Raw genomic sequence first — 25,016 nt, forward strand, 5'->3', positions numbered from 1 at the left:
CAGTCAAAACAAACCTCTTCCATGAATGTGTATACGTACTGCTTTAGAGAAGACTTCAGTCAAAATGTCTCCGGTTTATTTTATTCACTTCAAACACTCGCAGCTCTTTACTTTGAACCTCGCTGCCCACCGTCAGGCTGAATCCTAAAGAGCCGCTGCATGAGTCAGGAATCCCAGGCTCAGAAGAAAAGGAAGAACAAACTGTGTTTCAGACAGACAACATGACTGAACTCTGCGGCTCGCCTCTATCTGCCTGAGTCACACAGATCAAGGAGCCCACGACTCTCCACCTCTCTACCTCTGAAGTTGACTACCTGGAGTCTAATAAAGCCTGCAGAGATCTGGACTCGCTGGTCAGAGAAGATTTTCTCTGAACATCATAAGTAGGCTGGTATGGGAAAGTTGAAGCCTGTGGTGTCCCATCAGCTGAGACGTTATCACTCCTGTAGGATGGAGGCAGACGTGGCTGTGAGTCGGGTGAGGGCAGATGTTGAGCGCTCCGTCCATGAGGCCAAATTAATGAATATAAAAGTAGAAATATGAATATAATGAGCCAGTACACCTCTTAAAGCTACAGTGTCTGTTTCACATGGTAAAAAATACATGAAGGACGTCTGTGTGGACGTTCACAGGTGTCTGCAGGTGTCTGCAGTTTGGGTTCACTGCTCGGCAGCCATCTTTGTCCAGTCTGGAGCCTGAAAGTCGGGGTTCAGACGCAGCGGAGGGACTGGAGGTGGGATGACGGTGCTGACCGTGATAGGTTAAGACACCTGTCAAGACGAGGCAAGTTTATTTGTGTTGCACCTTTCAACAGAACGGCAGAACAAAGTGCACTTCATAAGACATGAGAGGAAGGAAGACAAGATATTAAAGGAGCAGTCTGCAGTTTTGGGGAAGACAAAAATCTTCACTGAATGATTAACAATACAAAGAAATTAAGAAATAAAAAAGCTTTTAGAAGGTTTGATTATATTTATTTCACTGAATATTATAATACAATTTGAATCCACTGTCGTACTCTTTGAACAGGTACTGACACCTTGTCTTTTCCCTTCTGTCCCGGACGAGGCAGACGCCGTGTCGTCTGCAGGCTTCAGGAGCTGAACAGACGAGTCTCCTGAGGTGGAGGGAGAAAAGTGGTGGGGAGAGCCGACGTCCCTGAGGGGATCCGGTCTGGGTGTGATTTTCTCCAGGTTCACCTGCTGCCTCCTGTCTGTCAGGACGTTTGTGATCCAAAAACAGGTGGAGGCCGGCACAATGAGGCGAGGCACGATTATTATAAAGCCCCATTCAGACACACAGCAAACCAGTTAAGACATTAAAAGAAATTGCATGTAAAAGATAAAACAGCTGGCAGATGGTGTTGAACAAACACAAACAGGATCCTTGCACGTGTCCCTGGAGAGTCGAGGATGAAGTCGACTTCACCAAACTTTCCCTCATCAGGAGGCTTCATTCACTGTTTCTTTAATTATGCTGTTAGTTAGAAGAAACGCCTGATTTTCACTGTGCTTTATGTGACAGCTACACATGAACAAGATAAAGATTTTTCCCCCGAAGCTCCATAATAATTATAGTAATTAGAAATTATAATGTTGAGTTGCCTGCAGTGATTGTAATCTCAGCGAGGCCTCTGGTGCTTAGATGTGACAGACACTGAAAAGAAAAAACTCAGATACACAAATTCAATATTATCATTTCAGCAGCAGTTTGAACAGGAAACATGATGAGCGGAGACAACAGTGACGTGTGACTGCCCCCTGCTGGCTGGAGTATATATATATTGGTATTATAAAAAGGAGGACAGTGGATCACACACAACTACAACAATAAAAAAACCTACAACAATTAGATTTTTAAGTTTATTTCATGAAAAGATTCTCAAACTGTAGTTTTACAAGAAGAGTCTGAACTGAAGTGAGTTTCATCTCTGGAGATTGTTTTGTGGACTTTGACACTTTCCATCAGACTGGGTTGAGTAGATAATGAAGAATATTTAATTTTTGTGTGAACTGTTCCTTTAAGTTCTTTTTGGTTTATTGATGAATGATTTATTGATGAATAACTTGATGCTTAGTTCAGGGACATCAGACATGTCGGTCATGATGATGCCACCTGTTTCAGCCCTGAGCGGAGACACGAGCTGAGGACACACAGACACTGAACAAAACAAAACATCTGTTTTTATTAAACATTCATCTTTTAATACATTTCACACGTTAGTGACTCACACAAGTAAAATAAATGTAATTTAATCTGGTTAACTTTGTCTTTACTGTATCACAATATTGTAAAGATTTTCAAATCACTGTTATTTTGTTCGACTCATCATGAAGATATTTATTGTTTATTCATGAGTCAGTCCCTTCAGTATAAGAGCATTTTGCTCTTGTCTCTAACTATGTCTACATTTCTCAGGCTTGTGGTGTTCTTCTGCCTCCTAGGGGCCCAAAGAAAATCACCTGAACGAATGCTGATCTGTGGAAGAGGTGAAACTCATCACATCTCAACACGTCAGTTCATCTGCATCAGTTTACTTCTCTGACTGAAAGACAGCACACTCGTTTGTTTACCTGTCCATCACAGGTGATGCTGGTATGTCATATAATCAATTATTGATCAATTATTATAAGGTTTTGCTGCCTTTCCTTAACCAATATGTAATTCCTCTAGTTGTATACATGGTGTCTGAAATCCTAACTGGTAGGATGTCTTCTTATTTTCATGTTTTCATGTGTCATGTTACACATTTTTGGGAATAATTAATACAATTTCTGCAAGTTTAACATCGTGGTAAGAGGTCAGATCTCAGGAAAGTAATCATGATTGATAATTAAAGGTGATATCTCAACAGCATATCTTTCCTTTCACTCTAGTTTGACTTTTGGTTACTTAGCAAGTTGTAGTCTAGTGCTTTTAATTTGTAAGAGGGGATACAAAACCGGAAATCGCAAATCAAGCTAGTTCCGGTTAACGTTTAAAAGTTATGTTTAATTAATATTGAATGAAAAAAAGTTATTAAAACACAACTAAGTGATTTTTTTCCTGTTTATTTAAAAGACAAAATCACTTAAACGGATATTTTCTCGCCGTTTACTTCCGTTACTTTGACGGAAGTGAAGATGTCCGTCCGGTAGGAACCTTTCTCAATCTGCTTCAGTTTAACGGACAGGCTTCACATTTTTGCCGCATTCTTACGCGTATGTAGTATTTTTATTAACAGGACTATTTACTACATATTTACAACAGTTTACGTGTATTTTTACAACTTAAACGAACATCCGGCCGGCGGTGATGTTTTGGTGACGGACCCTTGACGCTCACTGTGACTTCCGGCCGGTGCTGACAACATGTGAGGGATCATGGCGGCCCCCGCTGAGGAGGGGACTCTGGTCGGACTGTGTGATGGAGAGCTCGACACTAAGCGGCACCGGTCTTCATATCTGACCAACAAAGTGGGGGGTGAGCCGGACTGGCTGCCGGGCGTCTCCCGGCGGTCTCCCCGCTGCGGACGCTGCGGAGCCCCGCTGGTCCATGTGGTGCAGGTGTACTGTCCCCTGGATGTCTCCCCCTACCACCGACACCTCCACCTGTTCGCGTGCCCGGCTGCCGAGTGCAGCAGCGGGCCGGAGTGTTGGAGGGTGCTCCGCTCCCAGTGTTTGGAGGCGGAGGTGGCAGCGGCAGAGCGGACACCCAGCCGGCCGCCCCCGGCTCAGGAGGCTCCTCTGGCGGCCACAGACTGGTGTGACACCGCTGATGACTGGGGGATGGAGGAGGAGGAGGAGGAGGAGGAGGAGGAGGAGGATGGATGGGGAGGAAGAGGAGTGAAGGAGGACAGCCAGGTTCAAGAGGAGGCAGCAGCTCCTGAAGCAGACGGTGAGGTGGAAGAAGTACTCAGATATTTGAATGAAGTAAAAATAGTAGTACTGCTGCTGTGTAGAAACACTCTGTTACACGTTACTTAAAGTTTTAGCATCAGAATAAACTTAAAGTACTTGATTACAGTTAGAGAAGCATGAATGTGTTCGTTACTTTAATGTTGCAGCTTTAAAGTACTTTATAATATCCTATATCGATGCGTATGTGGAATATACTTCACTATACTTTACTGGTAGTAATGCATCTTAATTTAGTACTTGAGTAAAAGTACTTGTAACCCTGGTTGATGGTGTAAATTCGCAAAATGTCATGTTTTTTTGTTGTATTGAGAATCATATTTGTTAAAGCTACTTTAGTTTTTTACAACCACTAGTAGTACAGTTTCGAGGTACTTGTACTTCACCTGCATATTTCCATTTTCAGCCACTTTTACTTCTACTGCCCCACGTCAGAGATACATCTGTACTTTTCTTTTACTCCATACATCTCATGTCTACATTTATGTGACAGCTTTAAGTTGAAGGTTTTACATTAAAACACATTAGTAGTTTCACCAGAGATTTCCCTCTAAACCACTCAGATATTTTAAGTGGTGGAATGTAACTAAGTACTCAAGTACTCCTGCTGCTACTACACTGTGCAACCTGGTTTAATAATCAGAAATATCCCTCAGGTGATCTGTGGTTTATAAAATAATGTGGCTTCAGAGTTAGAGATGATGAATGACTGCACGATGTGACGGCTTGTTGAACGTTCAGATTAATTCCCTTTAAACCTTGTTTTTATCATCCCGGGGCTGAAAAGGTTTAATATGAATTGCTGTTGATGCTGTTTTATTTTTTGTGAGGTAACTCTCTAAATATGTAGATCTCTATTATTCATTATGTTTCATGATCTGAGCACGGCAGGTGAAGTGACACTTTGTGCCGGAAGTCAGTTCAATTAAAGGGACTTGGGATTCTGGTACTACGGAAGCCTGGAGGGAAAAAAGTGAGAAAAAAATGGAGGAAAGTTAATTCTGGCAAAACGGTTGTTTCAATTATTTAATAAGTCATAAACACGGAGACACAACAGTTTAGATCAGACTTGGAAAAATGATCATCAGAATATTTTCCTCACTCGCCTCTCAGGGCTTCTGTTTGTCACCAGTCTTCATCTTAATAAAACACATCAGGTCCACCATGAGGTTTCAGTTTTGGCCCCCTGCTGTAGATTAATGACATCTCTCTGGAAGATAAAGGCAGCCTGGCAATATTTCTATCTGCTTTCATGTCTCAATTATAGACTGAATGAATAGATGAACTCATGTTTGTCCCGTTTTGTTTAGTTGTTACTCTGAGGGAGTTTGAAAGTGATCTGATTGTCTTTGTGATGATAACACTACTTTAAATGGGGGAAAAGTTGTCTGTTTCCACTTTAATGAACAGAAGATTCCCAGATTAATTTGTAAAACACAAAGAGATTTCTGCCAAAAATGATTCTGTTCCCTCAGTTTGACATGGACACCAGCTGAATTTAGTTTTTCGACATCTAAACTGAAACTCTTCATATTTTTCTATCAGAAGAACTTCTTTTCTCTTGACTCAATTTCCTTTCTGTCCAGCAGCCGGTGAGACTGACGTCAGCAGCTGCCTGCAGGATCTCAGTCTGGGAGAGTCACAGGAGGAAGTTCCTGTCCTCCGTCCGTTCTTCATCAGTGTGGTGGAGGAGGCAGATCTGGGTGGAGAGGAAGACGACCTGCGGCACGCTCAAAAGCTGCTGAGGGAGTACGAGAGGAGGGAAGGAGTGACGGTGGGAGAGCTGGAGGACGGCGAGGGCGGCGGCGGGGAGGAGAAGTACGAGAAGACGAAAGCCCGGCACGGAGACGCCGTCTTCTCCAGGTTCATGAAGAAGATCTCGCTGTGTCCTCAGCAGATCCTTCGCTACTGTCGCGGCGGGAAACCGCTCTTCATCTCCGAGCCGCCGTCCAACATGGCTCAGGTGGTTCCAGCGTGCGGCTCCTGCGGAGCATCCAGGACTTTTGAGCTGCAGCTGATGCCGGCTCTGGTCAGTCTGCTGCAGAGGAAGGACGTCGGCGCCGAGGCACAGCTGGAGTTTGGGACGGTGCTGGTTTATACGTGCAAAAACAGCTGCTGGACGGCAGGATCAGGATCAGCTGTGGAGGAGTTCTGCTTTGTTCAGACTGACCCGGACCAGCAGTTATTTAAATGACTGAACAGGATTAGTCTGATCCTGGACCCTGAAACAAACTGAGCCTGAAACAGAACAGAGGGATGTTCTTGCACAGCTCGCAGGTAGGGATGCACGATATGGATATTTTTCAGTCAATAACCGATAACTAGCTGCTTCAGAGGCCGATACAATAAGATAACCGATAACTTCACATTTTCTATTTTAAAAAGAAGTTCCTAACCTGTAGTTTACGCACATCTGAGGGTAAGAAAGGATCAGATGTGCTGACCAAAGACTTCATGTTCCACAGCTCTAGTTAGATTTATTGTGTTAAACTCTTCCCTGGTCTCTGAAGCCTTGAGGATGTGGAACATGTATTTTGAGCTGCGCTGCTGCTTCTTCTTTGTATCAGTGTTAATTGGCAGATCGCTAACCAACTCTTAATGCCTCCACCTCCTGTATCAGAGATGCTCTGCTGGTCTACATCGACTTTAATTTCACTGACATTGATAAAAAGCAGATAATATAAATTTCCCATCGTGCACCTCTACTTGCAGGCTTGAAAACACTTAGCCACAGTTATATTGAGAACATTTGTCCTCCTTGTGTGATTTAGTGCAGATTTGCTCTTTAATAACATTCTTGACTTTGGTTTTGTTCCTGCAGGTAGCCAATATTAGCTGCTCTGACCTTCGACCCCCCTGTAATGAAATGTCACTGCTCTGAGAGCTCAAAGTGCCTTTAATGTGTTTGTGCATGAAGAGAAGGAGACCGTTAGAAATGACTCTGCTTCTGAAATCCTTTATGGAGACGCTTGACACAGAATAAACTGTTTTACAACTCTCACTCATCATTCAGCAAATGATTTATCAAAAAACAGAATGATCAGATATTTTCTTTTTACTTCAACCTTAAGATACATTCCTGTGACTCAGTGTCTGAAGCTTCATACCAAAACAGTTCTGGCTGAACAGCGTTTGTGTCATTCAGATGAGGACATGTAAACCATACAGAGAGAAAAACCAAGCTATAAAAAATGTAAATGATCAGCTGAAGGGTTTTAGTTTTGTACTGGATCAGATCCAGAGTATCAAAAATAGATTTCATAATTAAACGGCCAATAAATAACGACAAGATTTTCTCATTTTTGTACGACTTAAAACTCAGATGACATCGTGATTGTTGTGATTGTGTAGCATTAAAGCGTTGCATTACGTTAAATTACAGCCCTTCTGTTGTTTTCTTCCAATTCGGTCATAAAAAGCTTAAAAAAAAAAAATCTTTGGTTTGTCAGTGAAAAACTTCCTGAGACTGATGAGGAGACGGTCGTGTGATACCCTGATGAGACTCGTCGGAGGCGGCTGATTGGTTTTCAGGCACTTGAGGATCAGTTTGTGCAAACATGAGCGCCGGTTTGTTTTTTAAAGGAGAAGCGCTGCGGTCGACTCGGTAAGAAGCAGAGTAACTACTGAGGGCCGCCGCAGAACGGCGGCGCAGCATCACTTGACTTGTGCTCCCAGTCGTACTGGTGGTACTGGTCGAACTGGTCTGGCTGGGCGCTGCTGCTCAGACTGCCGATGTCTCGGTCGATTATCTCATTCACTGCAACAGAAACAGAAGCAGGAGACGTGATTATTACAACATTTTTGGATTTAGCGGCACAGAATTTTTGAAGTTTGTTCAGTGATAAATGGTGGACGATACCTGCGGACGAAAGTTGGAAACATGATTTGATTTGATTACATCTTGTCAGAACAGGTTGAATTTTCGCTTGTTGCTAATCACTTGCTAGGTGGATGTCCAGTTATCTGCTGGTGTTGCAGTTTTCCAGCCCGCCTCACGACCATCTTTACATCTCAAACTGTAAGATGTGTCTGAGAGCTCCACAGAGGGCGAGTACAAGTTTGTTTTTTTTTTGTTTCCAAGGCAAAGAATCGACTTTCACACTCAAATGTAAAAATGGTCTCTGAAGGGGTTGATTCACAGTGACTACAGATGACAGTGAGCAGGTTCTTATGATTTCTAAAAAAAACTAGAATGGTGCTCAGTAGAGTGCATACCTCCACCAAGGCCCAACAGTCCCCTTTTTTACTAACTCATAGATACCAGCCACCTAAATTTGAAGCACGATTTTTTTATGAGCCCTTCATTATTCCCTGAGAAATGAACAGACATGTTAAAAACAACCTGTCCTGCAGTGTGAAGGGTTCTGTGTTGTGCAGAAAGCGGGCCGTTAGTCAGACTCCTTTTCTTAAATGATGTTAGAAGAAGAGAAAGGCAATGAGACGAGGCAATTGAGACTGTCGCGGCAAATCCAACCCGAGTCCTTCACAAAGAACTCCACAGTCCAGCAGCATTAAACAACTTTAACAAGTCGTCCACAACCTTGTATTTACAACTAAGAGGGACAGGAAGGTCTCAATTTCATGTCCTGTTACCATCTGCGCACATATGGCCAATAAAAAAGTGATTAAAACATATAAATTACTACAAATTGTTGCATAAAGAAATTGAGAAAAAAATCCTGGATCCGCATCAAAAGTTAACGGGGTCTATTCTGGGCTGAGACTCATCCTTCGTCCAAGTTTTGTGGAAATCCGTTAAGTAGCTGTTGTGAAGTCCTGCTGACAAACCAACAACGAGCCTCTGGAAACTGCTGAGGCTGAGGCTAACACGGCTAGCATGGCTAACATTACCACCCTACATGTATTGTGCCACATATGTAGTGGGGTGTCCCTGCTCAGGGGTCTCTGAAGAGAAAATATTGGAGCTTTTTTGTTCTAATTACTGAGCAGAGATGAAATAAAACAAATGCAGGGAATGAAAACTGGACTCTGTGTTGCAGTTCCCTGTTTGGCCACAGGAGGGAACAGCTTGACAAACTGTGACTTTAAACATGTTCCCTAAAACTTAATTAGCTCTTTATGATGCTCAGTGTCTAATGACTCAGCAGCGACAGGTTCATGTGTGGATGTAAAAGAGATAAAGTGACTTTACACTCTGCAACGTTCTCGCTCTCGCTGCATCTTCTAATTACTAACTAATCCATTTATGACTGAACTGACTCATGAACCATAAAGCTTTATGACACATGCTGCGCCGGCAGGGTGTCAGCAGGGGTGAGAAATGATTGTGTTTAATATTATTAGCAGCAGTAGTAGAGCTGCTCTGCTGAGTCCGTTTACACGCAGCACTGCTTCATTCAGTCTATAGATAGCTCTGCAGTGAAACCTGAAGCTCATGAAGCGAACCAACACAACAACACTCATCGCTGACACTCGCCTGGTAAACACAACCTGAGCTGCACGTATGAATCAAAATGATACACACAGAAACTATCCCAGATATGTGGAGGCGCAGACAGAGCTGAGTTGTATCTGTTTCACTGGCTTTAGTTTTAAACGTACAGTGTTTCCCTCTGAGCCTCCTTCAGTGTCCCTGCAGAGCTGAAACAATATTCTGACATAAATGTTTCATTTTAAGAAAGCAAAACAAAAACAAACCCAAATCTGTGGTCATCAGCTGTCGTATGCTCTGTCCCACACTGACCTGTGCTGCCAGCCAGTTACAACCTGCGACCCGCTGCTCACTCGGCCTGACACGATAGCTACAGTACCTTTAAAATTAAAATCAAATTAACTTTATTTATGTAGCCCAAAATTACATTGCTGCAGCGGGTAGTTGTCAGGCGATATGTAGTCCCAGAAATAACTGCAATAAACAATATTATTGTCATTTTAAATCCATTTCATGCCACTGATATGATTAATAATATGACATATATACACGGACACTCATTCAGCCTGAGACCGAAGACATATGTGCTTTTAACAAGGTGTTTGTGGACGTTACATTAAAACCTGGATACAGTGTTAAAGGAGGAGCCCCGTTCATTTTTATGAAAGCTGCTCAGTGGCACATGAAGCCAGAAAAGCTCAACTTCCCGCCTATGAAAATACCCACATCTTCTGTGTTGTGAGGCCCACAGACCGAGCCGGCCCACTTGAATAGAGATTAAATAATTTCATCATGCGGCTCTTCTACACTGTCACAGTTTTATTGGACCGAATGACTCAAATTCTGATTTTTATCCACAGTTTTACAGATGCTTCTTTCACAATGTTAGCTTATTGGAAAAACGTTTTTTTGGGGACTCAGTGCGTCACCTGACATTGTAATTATCCAGTTTGGCCACTACAAAAACTGTCCTAAAAGCCTGGCGCTCTTCCTGAAGTCATCAGCAGCGGGGACAACAAGCTAACACACGCCATCTAGTGGTATCGCCCAGTAATACGCGTATCAAGGCAAGTATGTGAACAACTACGTTCAGGACGCAGCCGCTGGTCCACGCAAACACGCAGTTCAAAAGCAAGTTTATCTCCGTCCTCAAGGTTTAATTCTAATTGAAGGTAGCGTCAAAACTAAAGAGGGCATCATGGGACACGACAGAGAGAGAGAGAGAGAGAGAGAGAGAGAGACATCGTCATTAGGAATCACTCACTGGTCGACCTGGACACAACGTACACATGTACAACCTCTGAGCTAAAGGATGAAGTCTTCTGACCTTCAGGTCACCGGGCTGACGTTTCTCCAGCAGCAGCAGTTCAGGCTGCAGAGGTCAAAGTCAAGCTGAAAGGCGAGGGGGGGCGGGGGGGCCTGACAACAGCTGCTGCCCACCAACTGAGGCACAGCAACTAATTTAACTCCCATCTGCATCATTCAGACCAGCAACAAGCAGACGCAGCTATTATTAACCCAGATCAGAGAGAAACACAGTGTTCACACACACACACACACACACACACACACACACACACAGAGGGCCACAACGTATAAATAACCAACATCACAGAGCGAGTGTGGACAGACAGACAGACAGACAGACAGACAGCTGCAGCAGACACAGTGAGAACTGATCTGGATCATGGATCTGAATCTAAGGTCCAGATCACCAGTCGAACAGCAGATCTGTATGAAGGCTGTTTCGTCTGTTTGTTAACTGTGTTTCGCTCACATGATCCAGTAAACTGTCTGTGTGATTTGCAGGGACTCTCCAATAACTCTGTGTTTCCCCCGGATGGGTGTGGTTTCACAGGACGTAGCAGCGCACGCTTCAGCGATCTCCGTGACGCTCAGAGAGCACGTTGTTTTCAATATTTTGCGTATGGAAGGTGACATTCTGCCTCTGAAGACTGTTTGAGTGGTTTTATGAGGCGTTTGTTGGCGAGGTCGGTCTTCAGGTGATCTAATGAAATGTCAGAATGAGGATCTGGCCGAGTCGTCCATGCAAATGACTTTCAGTCTGTGTGGGCGACCAGAGTTAGTGTCCCGTGTGAGTGTTGTGTAAGCCGAGTACTTTTACTTTTGATCCATTAAGTACATTTTATTGTACTTTTACTTAAAGGGACTCTATGTAACTATTTATAGCAGTTTACATGAGTTAATCACTTTTATTGGCCATACATGATCAGATTGTAACGTGGCGTGAAAATGAGACCTTCTCCGTTTCTCTGTCGTCTGTACAAGCCCGTGGACGATTTGTTGAAGTTGTTTAAAGCTGCTGGACTGCGGATTTCTCTGTGAAGGACTCAGGTTGGATTGTGACTTTACGTACGTTCTTGACTGCCTCGTCTCAGCGGAGAGCAACAGTCTGCTAACAGAAACTAACAACCGGCTTCCAACACAACACAGAAGTTTAAGTAACATCTGAATTCAGGATTTTAGACATTAATAAAAAAAATACGGAGCTTCGTACCATCATCCAGAGTGATCTCCTGGAGGCCCAAAGATCCCAGATTTGGATGGGGGTCTTCTGGCTCCTGCTTGATGCTCAGCACCTCTCCTGGGCCGGAGAGCACAGAGTCCTTCTGGGGGTCAGCAGGGGTCACAAAGGCTCTTCTGGAGCTCAGAGACGGAGAGGGTTCCCTCTGAGGTCCACCGGAGGAGGTGGGAGGGGGCAGGGTGAAGGTCTGAAGGGGCACGGAAGAGGCCTGGGGAGGCATCATGGAGATCTGAGGAGGCATTATGGAGGTCTGGAGAGGAATCAAGGTGTGATGGGGGACTGCGGAGGCCATGGAGGAGGAGGAGGAGGAAGTGTGAGGAAACATCTGAAGGGGGACAGAGGAGGCGGGGGGATGATGAAGACGAGGCGTGTTCTGAGGAGGAGGACCACAATGCACTGGGATGTCACAGGAATCATAGTAAAGCACGTCTGGGACGAGCGCTCGGTCATGGGAGGGAAGCTGGGAGGAGGTCGGAAAGAAGCCAGGTGGATTGTGGGAGATGTGGTCCGTCTCCCAGCACTCCTGTTTGATGTGGTGACGTCTGACTCCGGGCAGATAGGTGAAGCTCTGTGCTAGACTTTTTCTTCTCTTCCCGTTTGAGACGTAGAACTGGACTTGGACCGGATCCGTTGTCTTCTTATTGTAAGAAGGGACCTCCACCACAATGCTGGACTGAAAGACAGAAACACAAAGATGTGAAGAAAAGCACAGAAAAACCAAAACATGGTCTCATGGCTGAATCCAGAACTATAAGTTGTTTCCATCTTTGCAGAAATTTAAAGGTGTAATTTGTGTAAATTAGGTAAAGGTGTAAACGACCAGAAGGCAGCGCTACAACTATTACTTACTGCTGCTCACTAAACTCTGTGCTGTCGCTATCTTTGGCTGTAGTGACTAGCTGCCATTGGTAAGTAGCTCAGTTAGCCGTGAAGCTAAGTGGCCCGATTACCTGACGGAGGTCTTTCTGAGAGTGACGGAGGTCAGTGTGGAGACATGGGACACAGTACACAGACGTCTTTGACAGAACGTCAACACTGTTGTTTCCTCACACTCTTCTGGTTACATCTTAAATACTGCCGTCTAAGGTTTGGCCTGAATGACAGAGGGGTTATGATTTTAACATAAAAAGAAACAAACACATTTTTCTTTTCCGTGGGCCCAAATGAAACACAAATAATCCAGTCACCACATCCAAGTTTCAAAATCTACCACAAATTTTAACTCTTCAGTGATGTCACAGTGACTCCTGCATCGTTTCCCTCTCCTCCTCAGTCAAAGGCACATTTAGACTCAGCCTCGGTCTCTCTGTGGTTTCAGCAAGCTCTTGTTAACTTCCTCTTTCTACTTCCTCTCAGGGGAATCCTCATCGCCATCTTAAGTGACGTTTCAGTGCTACAAAAACTAGAGTAAATTTCAGCGAGAAAGATTCTCCAAGATGTGAGAGAACACTCAAACGTTTGATCCAGAACACAAACTGAGCTTTCACACATCCCTCGCCTCGTTACATAACAGAGCATCACATGACGTACAGTGGCAGGATCTCCACAGTAAGTTGACAAAAATACAAACATGACCTCACTTTGTTGTAAGATCAAACATGTTAGCAGTGTCCGTTAAAGGAACAGCCCAAAATCAAAAATACAGATTTTTTTCTCTGACGTTTTGCCACAGGAACCACAAAAAAAAATCATGTTAATCTTCTGTAAAGATGTAAAATGTAAAACATATTTTTCTGGGTATTTAACACGATGTTTCTACTTACTCCGCTGCTTTTTTCTGGCACGAGCCTGGCATCCATCTCCCACAGCGATCGTCCATCTGAGGGGGCAAAACATGTCAGTTAAATCCTAAGCAGGTGAGGGGATGTAAAACCACATTTTATGTGATATATATGACATAAACTGATCTCACCAGGCCCCTTCTCTACGAAAACAACCCTGGACTGAGTGGAGATGTTGGAGCCGATGATGAGCAGCTCCTCTCCACCGTCCACGGAGCAGCTGGCTGGACTGAAGCTGTCCACCTGAGGAAGCTCCTGGCCCGAGCGCTGGGCTGCAACACAACACAGTTTTTGTTTTTATTGGTCCTTAAAGGTCCCACATTATGCTCATATTCAGGCCCATTCTGTTATTGCCTTCAGTCTTCTCTGACTTCAAGTGTCACAACATTTTTTAAAGCAGGGTTTGCAAATTCAGTTACTTCTTTTAAATCTCTCCTCAAATGTATTTTTCTAGGAAGGTGTTTCTTTTAATAATTCTGTTGTTCTTGATTTTTTTTTCAGGTGATCCATTTTCTAAGTCTGATCTTAAAATTTGGACTTTTTTTCCCTCAAATTTTCTCTTAAAATTTTGACTTTTGTCACCAATTCTTTCTTTAAATTCTCAATTTTTTAAAAACTTTTTCTCAAATTTAACTTTTTTCCCCTCAACTTTCTCTTAAAATTCAGACTTTTTTCCCCAAAATTCAAACTCCCCCCCCCCCAAAAGATTCTCCTCAAAATTCTGACTTTTACCTTTAAATTTTCTGTTAAAATTTTGACTTTTGTCACCAATTTTTTCTCAAAATTCTGCCTTTTACCAAACCTTTTCTCTTAAAATTCAGACTTTTCCCCAAAAAAAATTCTCCTCAAAATTCTGACTTTTTTCCCCTGAACTTTTTTGAAAGTTTTCTCTTTAAATTCTGACTTTTTTTCCCCTAATTTTTTTCTCAAAATTCTGACTTTTTGCTACCTCAACTTTTTTCTGAAGTTTCTAACTTTCCCTGAAATTTTCCCCCAAAATTCTAACTCCCCCCCAAAAGATTCTCCTTTTCCCTGAACATTTTTGTAAGTTTTCTCTTTAAATTCTGACTTTTTTTCCCCTAATTTTTATCTCAAAATTCTGACTCCCTCCTCAAAAATGTGGACTTTTCCCTCAAATATTCTCTTAAAATTCTGACTTTTTTCCAAACTTTTCCTCAACATTCTGACTTTTTTCAAGCTTTTTCTCAAAATTCAGACTTTTTACCTCAACTTTTTTCTGAAAACTCTTTTACCTCAAATTTCTCTGAGAATTCTGATTTTTTCCCCCTTTTCCCCAAAATTCTAACTCCCCCCCAAAAAATGTATCCTCAAATTTCAGACTTTTCCCCCCGAAACATCTTACAATTTTTGAAACTTTTACTCAAAATTCAGACTTTTCCCCTCAAATTTATTTTAAAATTCTGACTTTTTCCTTTTCCCCAAAAATTCTACCCCCCCCCCCCCCCCCCCCACCCCCCAAAAAAAAGATTCTCCTCAAATTTCAGGCTTTTCCCTTTAATTTTCTCTTAAAAATTTTGACTTTTGCCACCAATTTTTTCTCAAAATTCAGACTTTTTTTCAAAGTTTTTCTCTTAAAATTCTGACTTTTCCCCCAAAATTCAGACTTTTTGTTCCATTTACCCCCAAAAGATTCTCCCTTTCCCTGAACTGTTTTGAAAGTTTTCTCTTTAAATTCTGACTTTTTCTCCCCAAAATTTTAACTTTTTGCTACCTCAACTTTTTTCTGAAGAACTTTTCCCTAAAATTTTCTCTTAAAATTTTGAGGATTTTTCAAACTTATTCTCAAATTTCAGACTTTTTTCCCTCAAATTTCTCTCAAAAATCTGACTTTTTTCCCCCTTTCCCCCCAAAATTCTAACTCTCTCCCCCCCCCCCCCCCCAAAGAAATGATTCTCCACTTCCCTGAACATTTTTGAAAGTTTTCTCTTTAAATTCTGACTTTTTCCCCTTAATTTTTTTCCTCAAAATTCTGACTCCCCCCCAAATGTGGACTTTTCCCTCAAATATTCTCTTAAAATTCAGACTTTTTTTTCCCAAACTTTTCCTCAAAATTCTTACTTTTTTTCAAAAATTTTCTCAAAATTCAGATTTTTTTCACCCAAATTTCTCTTAAAATTCTGACTTTTTCCCCTCATTTTTTTCCTCAAAATTCTCGCTTTTTTCTCCCCAAAATTCTGACTTTTTGCTACCTCAACTTTTTTCTGAAGATTCTAGCTTTTCCCCTTTTTTCAAACTTTTTCTCTAAATTCAGACTTTTTTTACCTCAACTTTTTTCTGAAAATTCTGTTTTCCCTGAAATTTCTCTTAAAATTTTGAGGTTTTTTTCAAACTTTTTCTCAAATTTCAGACTTTTTTCCCTCAAATTTCTCTTAAAATTCTGACTTTTTTCCCCTCATTTTTTTCTCAAAATTCTGACTCCCTCCCCAAAATGTGGACTTTTCCCTCAACTTTTTTCTGAAAATTCTGTTTTCCCTCAAATTTCTCTTAAAATTCTGACTTTTTCCTTTTTCCCAAAAATTCTACCCCACCCCCCCCAAAAAAAAAAGATTCTCCTCAAATTTCTGAATTTCCCCCCCAAATGTCTCTTTAAATTCTGGCTTTTTCCCCTCATTTTTCTCAAAATTCTGACCCCCCCCCCCCCCCCCATGTGGATTTTGTCACCAACTTTTTCTCAAAATTCTGACTTTTTTCCAAAACTTTTTCTCAACAGTCTGACTTTTTTCAAACTTTTTCTCAAATTTCAGACTTTTTTTACCTCAACTTTTTCCTGAAAATTCCCCAAAGATTCTCCTCAAATTTCAGACTTCCGCCCCCCCCCAAATTTCTCTTAAAATTTTTCAAACTTTTTCTCAAAATTCAGACTTTTCCCCTCTTTTTTTCTCTCATTTTTCTCCCCAAAATTCTGACTTTTTGCTACCTCAACTTTTTTCTGAAGATTCGAACTTTTCTCTGAAATTTTCTCTTACAATTTTGAGGTTTTTTCAAACTTTTTCTCAAATTTCAGATTTTTTTCCCCTCAAATTTCTCTTAAAATTCTGACTTTTTCCCCAAAATGTCTTCTCAACATTCTGACTTTTTTCAAACTTTTTCACAAAATTCAGACTTTTTCCCTCAAATTTTTCTCAAAATTCTGCCCCCCCCCCCCATGTGGATTTTGTCACCAACTTTTTCTCAAAATTCTGACTTTTTTCCAAAACTTTTTCTCAAATTTCAGACTTTTTTTACCTCAACTTTTTCCTGAAAATTCTGTTTTCCCTCAAATTTCTCTTAAAATTCTGACTTTCCCCCAAATTCTAACCCCCAAAAGATTCCCCTCAAATTTCAGACTTTTTTTACCTCAAATTTCTCTTAGAATTCTGATTTTTTTTCCCTCTTTTCCCCAAAATTCTAACTCCCCCCCCCCCCAAAAAAAATATTCTGGTTTTCCCTGAACATTTTTGAAAGTTTTCTCTTAAAATTCTGACTTTTTTTTCCAAACTTTTCCTCAACATTCTGACTTTTTACAAACTTTTTCTCAACGTTCAGACTTTTTTACACCTCAACTTTTTTCAGAAAATTCTCTTTTCCCTCAAATTTCTCTTAAAATTCTGACTTTTTTCCCCAAAATTTTTCTCACAATTCTGACTTTTTCCAAACTTTTTCTCAAATTTACCTCAACTTTCTTCTGGAAATTGTTTTCCCTCAAATTTCTCTTAAAATTCTGACTTTTTCCCTCAAATTTCTCTTAAGATTCTGACTTTTTTCCCCAAAAACTTTTCTCAAAATTCTGACTTTTTTCAAACTTTTCTCAAAATTCTGACTTTTTTCAAACTTTTCTCAAAATTTGGACTTTTTTCAAACTTTTTCACAAAATTCACTTTTTTTGTCTCAACTTTTTTCAGAAAATTCTGTTTTCCCTCAAATTTCTCTTAAAATTTTGACTCCCCCCCCCAAATTCTACCCCCCCAAGATTCTCCTCAAATTTCTGACTTTTTCCCCCAAAATTTCTCTTAAAATTTTCCAAACTTTTCCCTCAAAATTCTGACTTTTTTTCCCCTCTTTTTTTCTCAAAATTCTGTTTTTTTTTCTCCCCAAAATTCTGACTTTTTGCTACCTCAACTTTTTTCTGAAGATTCTAACTTTTCCCTGAAATTTCTCTTAAAATTTTGAGGTTTTTTCAAACTTTTTCTCAAATTTCAGACTTTTTTCCCTCAAATTTCTCTTAAAATTCTGACTTTTTTCCCCTCATTTTTTTCTCAAAATTCTGACTCCCTTCCCAAAATGTGGACTTTTCCTTCAAATATTCTCTTAAAATTCTGACTTTTTCCCCAAATTTTTTTCTCAACATTCTGACTTTTTTCAAACTTTTTCACAAAATTCAGACTTTTTCCCTCAAATTTCTCATAAAATTCTGACTTTTTTCCCCTTTTCCCCCCAGTTCCCCCCATGTGGATTTTGTCACCAACTTTTTCTCAAAATTCTGACTTTTTCTCAAATTTCAGACTTTTTTTACCTCATCTTTTTTCTGGAAATTCTGTTTTCCCTCAAATTTCTCTTAAAATTCTGACTTTCCCCCAAATTCTAACCCCCAAAAGATTCCCCTCAAATTTCAGACTTTTTTACCTCAAATTTCTCTTAGAATTCTGATTTTTTTTCCCTCTTTTCCCCAAAATTCTAACTCCCCCCACGCCCAAAAAAATATTCTGCTTTTCCCTGAACATTTTTGAAAGTTTTCTCTTAAAATTCTGACTTTTTTTCCCAAACTTTTCCTCAACATTCTGACTTTTTACAAACTTTTTCTCAACGTTCAGACTTTTTTACACCTCAACTTTTTTCGGAAAATTCTCTTTTCCCTCAAATTTCTCTTAAAATTCTGACTTTTTTCCCCAAAATTTTTCTCACAATTCTGACTTTTTCCAAACTTTTTCTCAAATTTACCTCAACTTTCTTCTGGAAATTGTTTTCCCTCAAATTTCTCTTAAAATTCTGACTTTTTCCCTCAAATTTCTCTTAAGATTCTGACTTTTTCCCCCAAAAACTTTTCTCAAAATTCTGACTTTTTTCAAACTTTTCTCAAAATTCTGACTTTTTTCAAACTTTTCTCAAAATTCTGACTTTTTTCAAACTTTTTCACAAAATTCACTTTTTTTGTCTCACCTTTTTTCAGAAAATTCTGTTTTCCCTCAAATTTCTCTTAAAATTTTGACCCCCCCCCCCCAAGATTCTCCTCAAATTTCTGACTTTTTCCCCCAAAATTTCTCTTAAAATTTTCCAAACTTTTCCCTCAAAATTCTGACTTTTTGCTACCTCAACTTTTTTCTGAAGATTCTAACTTTTCCCTGAAATTTCTCTTAAAATTTTGAGGTTTTTTCAAACTTTTTCTCAAATTTCAGACTTTTTTCCCTCAAATTTCTCTTAAAATTCTGACTTTTTTCCCCTCATTTTTTCTCAAAATTCTGACTCCCTCCCCAAAATGTGGACTTTTCCTTCAAAAATTCTCTTAAAATTCTGACTTTTTCCCCCAAATTCTACCCAAAGATTCTCCTCAAATTTCAGACTCCCCCCCCCCCCCCCCCAATTTCTCTTAAAATTTTTCAAACTTTTTCCTCAACTTTTTTCTGAAGATTCAAACTTTTCTCTGAAATTTTCTCTCACAATTTTGAGTTTTTTTCCAACTTTTTCTTAAATTTCAGATTTTTTTCCCCTCAAATTTCTCTTAAAATTCTGACTTTTTCCCCAAAATTTTTTCTCAACATTCTGACTGTTTTCAAACTTTTACACAAAATTCAGACTTTTTTTGTCTCAACTTTTTTCTGAAAATTCTGTTTTCCCTCAAATTTCTCTTAAAATTTTGACTTTTTCTTTTTCCCCCCAATTCTATTCCCCCCAAAGAAAATTTCTGACTTTCTGACTTTTCCCCCCCAAATTTCTCTTAAAATTTTCCAAACTTTTCCCTCTTTCCCTCAATTTATCTCAAAATTCAGACTTTTTTTTAATCTCAACTTTTTTTCTGAAAATTCTGTTTTCCCCTCAAATTTCTCTTCACAATTCAGATTTTTTCCCCCTTTTTTCCCAAACTTCTAACCCCCCCCCCCCACACACACACACACAAAAAGATTAGAATCAGAATTTTGAGAGAAAAAAGTCAGAATTTAAAGAGAAAACTAACTTTAAAAATAGTTCAGCGAAAGGGAGAATCTTTTGACGAAAACAAGTCAGTGATAAAAGTAAAAATTTTAAGAGAAAATTCGAGGGGAAAAGTCTGAAATTTGAGGATAATCTTTTGGGGGGAAAAGGGGAAAAAATTGAAGGAAAAGTTGAAATTTTGAGGAGAATCTTTTTGGGGGGGAGTTAGTATTTTGGGGAAAAAAAGTCAGAATTTTAGGGGAAAAGTCTGAAGTTTGAGGAGAAAGTTTGAAAAAAATCTGAATTTTGAGAAAAAGTTGGTGACAAAAGTCAAAAATTTGACAGAAAATTTGAGGGAAAAGTTAGAATTTTCAGAAAAAGTTGAGGGGAAAAAAATCAAGATTTTGAGAAAAAGGTTGAAAAAAAGTCAGAATTTTAAGAGAAAAGTTGAGAAAATCGAAATTTTGAGAGAAAATTTGAGGGGAATGTCAAAATTTTCTGGAAAAAAAAAATTTGAAAAATTAGAGGGAAAAATTAGAATTTTCAGAAAAAAGTTGAGGCAAAAAAGTCAGAATTTTAAGAGAAAATTTGAGGCAAAAAGTCAAAATTTTCAGAAAAAGTTGAGGGAAAAAAGTCAGAATTTTAAGAAGAAGGTTAGAAAAAATCTGAATTTTGAGAGAAATTTGAGGCAAAAAGTCAGAATTTTCAGAAAAAGTTGAGGGAAAAAAGTCAGAATTTAGTAAGGATCTGGCGCTGGTTCAAATCCTGCTGCCTGCCAGTACCTGGAGCCTCAGCTGTCAGCCTGTAGTTTCTCATAGATGGAAGCAATGGACTTTAGTTAGAAGTTAGAATTTTGAGGGAAAAAGTCAGAATTTTGAAGAGAACCTTTTATGGGGGAAAGTTAGAATTGGGGGGAAAAAGGTTGAAAGGTTCAGACTTTTTTCCCTCAACTTTCTCTTAAAATTCTGACTTGTTTCCTTCAACTGGAAACATGGAAATCTTACTTTCTACAAAAAGGGGACCATTAAATAAACCTGTAGTTTCTCCATGTTACACAGTAAAACAGAACACAGAAAAAATCTGAATTTTGAGAGAAATTTGAGGGAAAACAAGTCTGAAATTTGGGGGGAAAAGTCAGAATTTTCAGAAAAAGTTGAGGGAAAAAAAATCAGAATTTTAAGAGAAGATTTGAGGGAAAAAGTCAGACTTTCGAGGAGAATCTTTTGGGGGGGGGGGAGTTATAATTTTGGGGGAAAAGGGAAAAAAAGTCAGAATTTTAAGAGAAAGTTGAGGGATAAAAGTCTGAAATTTGAGAAAAAGTTTGAAAAAAAGTCAGAATTTTGAGAAAAAAATTGGTGACAAAAGATTATAAGATTTTAAGAGAAGAACATTTTCTGTCTGTCTGAATTTTAAGAGAAAAAAGTCAGAATTTTGAGGAAAATGTTCGAAATAAAAGTCAGAATTTTCAAGAAAAAGTTTAGGTCAAAAAAATCAAAATTTTAAGAGGCAAATTGAGGGAAAAAAGTCCGAATTTTGAGAAAAAGGTTGAAAAAAAGTCAGTATTTTGAGAGAAATTTGAGGGGAAAAAAGTCAGAATTTTGAAAAAAAAGTCGTAATTAAAAGTTGAGGGGAAAAAAGTCAGAATTTTGAAAAAAAGTCATAATTAAAAGTTGAGGGGAAAAAAGTCAGAATTTTGAGGAAAAAATGGTGACAAAATTTTAAGAAAAAATTTGAGGGAAAAGTAAAAATTTTGAGAAAAAAATTGAGGGAAAAGGTCAAATTTCTGACTTTTTCCCTCAACTTTCTCTCAAAATTCTTTTGAGAGAAATTTGAGGGAAAAAAGTCAGAAATTTGGGGAAAAAGGTCAGAATTATGAGGAAAAAAATGAGGGAAAAAGTCAGAATTTTGAGAGAAAGTTCAGGAAAAAGGTCAGGCTTTTTTCCAAAAATTCTAACTCTCCCCCCCAAAAGATTCTTCTCAAAATTCAGACTTTTTTCCAACCTTTTTCTTAAATTCTGACTTTTTCCCCTCAACTTTCTCTTAAAATTCTGACTTTTTTCCTTCAACTGGAAACATGGAAATCTTACTTTCTACAAAAAGGGGACCATTAAATGTATTAAATTAAACTGTAGTTTCTCCATCTTACACAGTAGACTACAGCTCTGCATAGAAAGAGGAAATATTCAATCAGCAGTAAGAAAAAAAACCTCACTGATAATAATCTGTGTCAAAATTTTGAACAAAACATCCCCTGAACTTCCTCCTCCGCTTGTTCGACTTTAATCTGGTTTCAAATTGAAGGAAAACAACCTTTAATCTTTCTGTGGTTGCCTCTCTGTTGAATGTGAGGCACTGTTGACCTCACTGTAAGGTCACTCTGAATAACATAATCAGATGTAAATGTGGTGTATTAATATTGCAGCTGACTCACAGCACTCCACAGGAACAGACGTCGTCTGCAGCCACAGCATCCTGCCGTCCGGCTGAGGGACGGCGGCCCTGAACACAACTCGCACCCTCGTGTTCTTTCGCCCGATATCCGTCTCTCCCTTCTTCAGCTCGATGTCAGCGTTACGCAGCTTCAAGATACCGGCACAGTCGATGCTGTGGAGAAGAAAACCAGAAGACATTCAGTTTAACACAAAGCGTGTAAACAAGTTACTGTAAATGTATCATGCAGTAAACACAAAGAAGAGGAAGAATAACTGTAAACAGACAGCTGGAGAAATCTCATTAGCTGCTGGCTTGGCTAATGTTTTGGTTGATTAAAGTGTCATTGAATGTCTTGAATGTATGTCGTTAGTAACTTTCTGAAATGTCTAATAACCTGTAACAACCGAGGATTTGAAAATAAAGAGTAATTCAGAAATGGGCTTATAGCAGAGGTGAGAACTAATGAAGTACAGATGATAAATAAATACTAAATATAATAAAGAATAAACACTTTGTTACTGTACTAGAGTTTTCAGGTACTTTCCTTGAGTATTTATTTCTCTGGCAACTTTTAACTTCTCTATATCTGAACACAAATATCTGAATTTTCTCCTTCGCACATCTTCGAAACAGGCTCGTTACTTTAGTTTGAATGCTCAAACTGCTAATCACACTGCTGTTGTTGCTACTATAATTATATTTGAGATGGACGACGCTGACAGGATCAGCTCACAAAAGGAAAACACGGCTCCAGAATTTATCTTAATGCCTTAAAAATAAACTCTGAGGCTAAATCCAGGTTTGTTCCTGCCCCTCTGTTACCTGGCGGACATGTCGTTTTCTGGAAGCAAAGGGATCTCCAGGACCTTCGTACCACCCATCACCTTCTCCTGGCAGGTGGTGGTAACCATCTTCCCCGTCACCCGGTGGACCTGGTAGAAGGAATGGGGGCGAAGGTAGCGCTCGTCTGCAGTGCCGATGAACAGCAGCAGGCTGACCGGCTGCTCGCTGTATCCAGTCAACTGAGGACACAAATTAAATTATACACATGTAAAAAACAGGTTCTGTTCCTTTGAGACACCTCAACAGTCACTTAGACCTGGTGAAACTCGGGGGGATGACACATCCTCCATCCTGTCCCCATGTGTGAAACAGTCCAGAAAGGGTGTTACAATTCAAATTGAAAGTGAAACTGAAGTGTGATGTCTCAGACAGAATCAGTCCAGTTATACCTGACTTGGAGTTTGGATGTTTGACAGCATATCCTGATGTTTGATAAACTGACTGATTGATGAATATGATTAAAGTTGAAAGAAACTTTTTGGGAAAAAAATTCTCTGAGTGAGATGAGTCTGTGTGGTGAGTACCGACCTAGAGCCAGAATGTGATTTGAACATTAAGACTGATCTTGGGCTCGATCCTCGAGTCGTTCCAGTCCAGGAAACTGATCTGTGTTGAATTTTGAAGGCTGAAGTCCAAAAGAAAGAGTGAAAAGCTCTGAGAGACAGAGTTCATCAGTGTAGGGACGCTGCCTCCGAGATTTGAGGTCGTGGGTTTGATTCTCGAGTCGTTCAGGTCCACAAAACGGATCAAGGTTGAATTTTGAAGGCAGAAGTCCAAAAGAAAGAGTGAAAAGCTCTGAGAGACAGAGTTCATCAGTCTGATCAGACAGCTCAGGCTGATAGAGGACTGCTCTGAACTTCTGAGGTCAATGGTTCGATTCTTATGAGACTCAGTGAAATTTAAAGTCCAACACCCAAAGTGAGAGTGAAAAGCGCCCAGAGAAGACCTCCCAGTGTGAAGAGGACTTGGTGGCGCAGTGGGTTTGTTCTCGACTTGTAGTAACCAGAGGATCTGGCGCTGGTTCGAATCCAGCTGCCTTCCAGTACCTGGATCCTCAGTTGTCGGCCTGTGGTTTCTCATAGATTAAAGCAGCGGACTATGGGACGACGCTGATTTACTTTCAGCTCAGACAGTTGACCAGGTCATCACACATTAACATGGCTAGAGTTTGCAGGAACATTTCACTGCTGCTGGAAACATAAATATATTTCCTTAATTTTGTGTGAGTCAAAGGTTTCAAACAGCTGCTTAAAGGACAGCTTGCTAACTCTACGTCCAACGCCTCCCTGCTTCCATCTCTGAGAAACCACAGGACCATCTCCCAGAACTGAGGATCTACATACCGGCAGTCAGCTGGACTTGAACCAGCGCCAGATCCTCTGGTTATAACCAGCCGAGAACAAACCCACTGCGCCACCAGTCCTCTTCACACTGGGAGCTCTTCTCTGGGCGCTTTTCACTCTCACTTTGGGTGTTGGACTTTAAAATTCACTGAGTCTCATAAGAATCGAACCATTGACCTCAGAGGTTCAGAGCAGTCCTCTATCAGCCTGAGCTGTCTGATCAGACTGATGAACTCTGTCTCTCAGAGCTTTTCACTCTTTCTTTTGGACTTCAGCCTTCAAAATTCAACCTTGATCCGTTTTGGGGACCTGAACGACTCGAGAATCAAACCCACGACCTTAAATCTTGGAGGTAGCGTCCCTACACTCTGAGCTACTCAGTCAGAGAGTCTACAGATTGTTACTTGGAGGTTTTGACTCTGGAAAAAACAAAATCATATTTTTCTTTTTAGGAGGAAAAAAAATTTAATTTTCTTTTCATGTGAGTTACTGGTACTGAGTGGGGAAAAACTCTGATAGGAGGAAAGACATCTTCTAGAAGAAAAATAATTCAATTTTTTTTTCTAGGTGGAAAAAATATATATACAATTTTTCCCCTAAAAAATCATTTTTTCCCCCTAAAACTTCAGATTTGTTTTCTAAAAATTCAGATTTTTT

The 25,016-nt window shown here is 40.0% G+C and overlaps 2 protein-coding genes across 3 annotated transcripts in view; one reads left to right on the plus strand and one right to left on the minus strand.

Annotated features, from left to right (window-relative positions):
- The first annotated feature begins 3,203 nt into the window (after nt 1–3,203).
- Nucleotides 3,204–6,897, plus strand: pdcd2l (programmed cell death 2-like). 2 transcript variants are annotated; one of them, XM_073471525.1, is made up of 2 exons: nt 3,204–3,876; nt 5,483–6,897. In XM_073471525.1, the coding sequence occupies exons 1-2, from the start codon at nt 3,363–3,365 to the stop codon at nt 6,088–6,090; spliced, it is 1,122 nt and encodes a 373-aa protein (XP_073327626.1). In that variant the 5' UTR covers nt 3,204–3,362; the 3' UTR covers nt 6,091–6,897. The 2 variants fall into 2 exon arrangements, with proteins under 2 accessions (XP_073327626.1, XP_073327627.1); XM_073471526.1 differs by having other exon boundaries at nt 3,206–3,876; nt 5,486–6,897.
- Nucleotides 6,775–25,016, minus strand: part of LOC141000723 (nuclear factor of activated T-cells, cytoplasmic 3-like) — a 30,201-nt gene continuing 11,959 nt past the window's right edge. Inside the window, exons 5-10 of the mRNA XM_073471523.1 lie at nt 22,996–23,195; nt 22,172–22,344; nt 13,746–13,886; nt 13,597–13,652; nt 11,807–12,506; nt 6,775–7,653 (exon numbers count right to left, since the gene is read on the minus strand). Coding sequence (XP_073327624.1) covers nt 7,517–7,653; nt 11,807–12,506; nt 13,597–13,652; nt 13,746–13,886; nt 22,172–22,344; nt 22,996–23,195 — 1,407 coding nt within the window. The 3' untranslated portion in view covers nt 6,775–7,516. The remainder of the gene's footprint in view (nt 7,654–11,806; nt 12,507–13,596; nt 13,653–13,745; nt 13,887–22,171; nt 22,345–22,995; nt 23,196–25,016) is intronic.

The sequence above is a fragment of the Pagrus major genome, chromosome 8, assembly GCF_040436345.1.
Source record: "Pagrus major chromosome 8, Pma_NU_1.0".
NCBI lineage: Eukaryota > Metazoa > Chordata > Actinopteri > Spariformes > Sparidae > Pagrus > Pagrus major.

Excerpts from the sequence above, each read along its gene's own strand:
- pdcd2l (XM_073471525.1), top strand. The coding sequence starts at position 3,363 with ATGGCGGCCCCCGCTGAGGAGGGGACTCTGGTCGGACTGTGTGATGGA. Across the intron at positions 3,877-5,482 it reads AGCAGCTCCTGAAGCAGACG|CAGCCGGTGAGACTGACGTC; the intron begins GTGAGGTGGAAG and ends CTTTCTGTCCAG.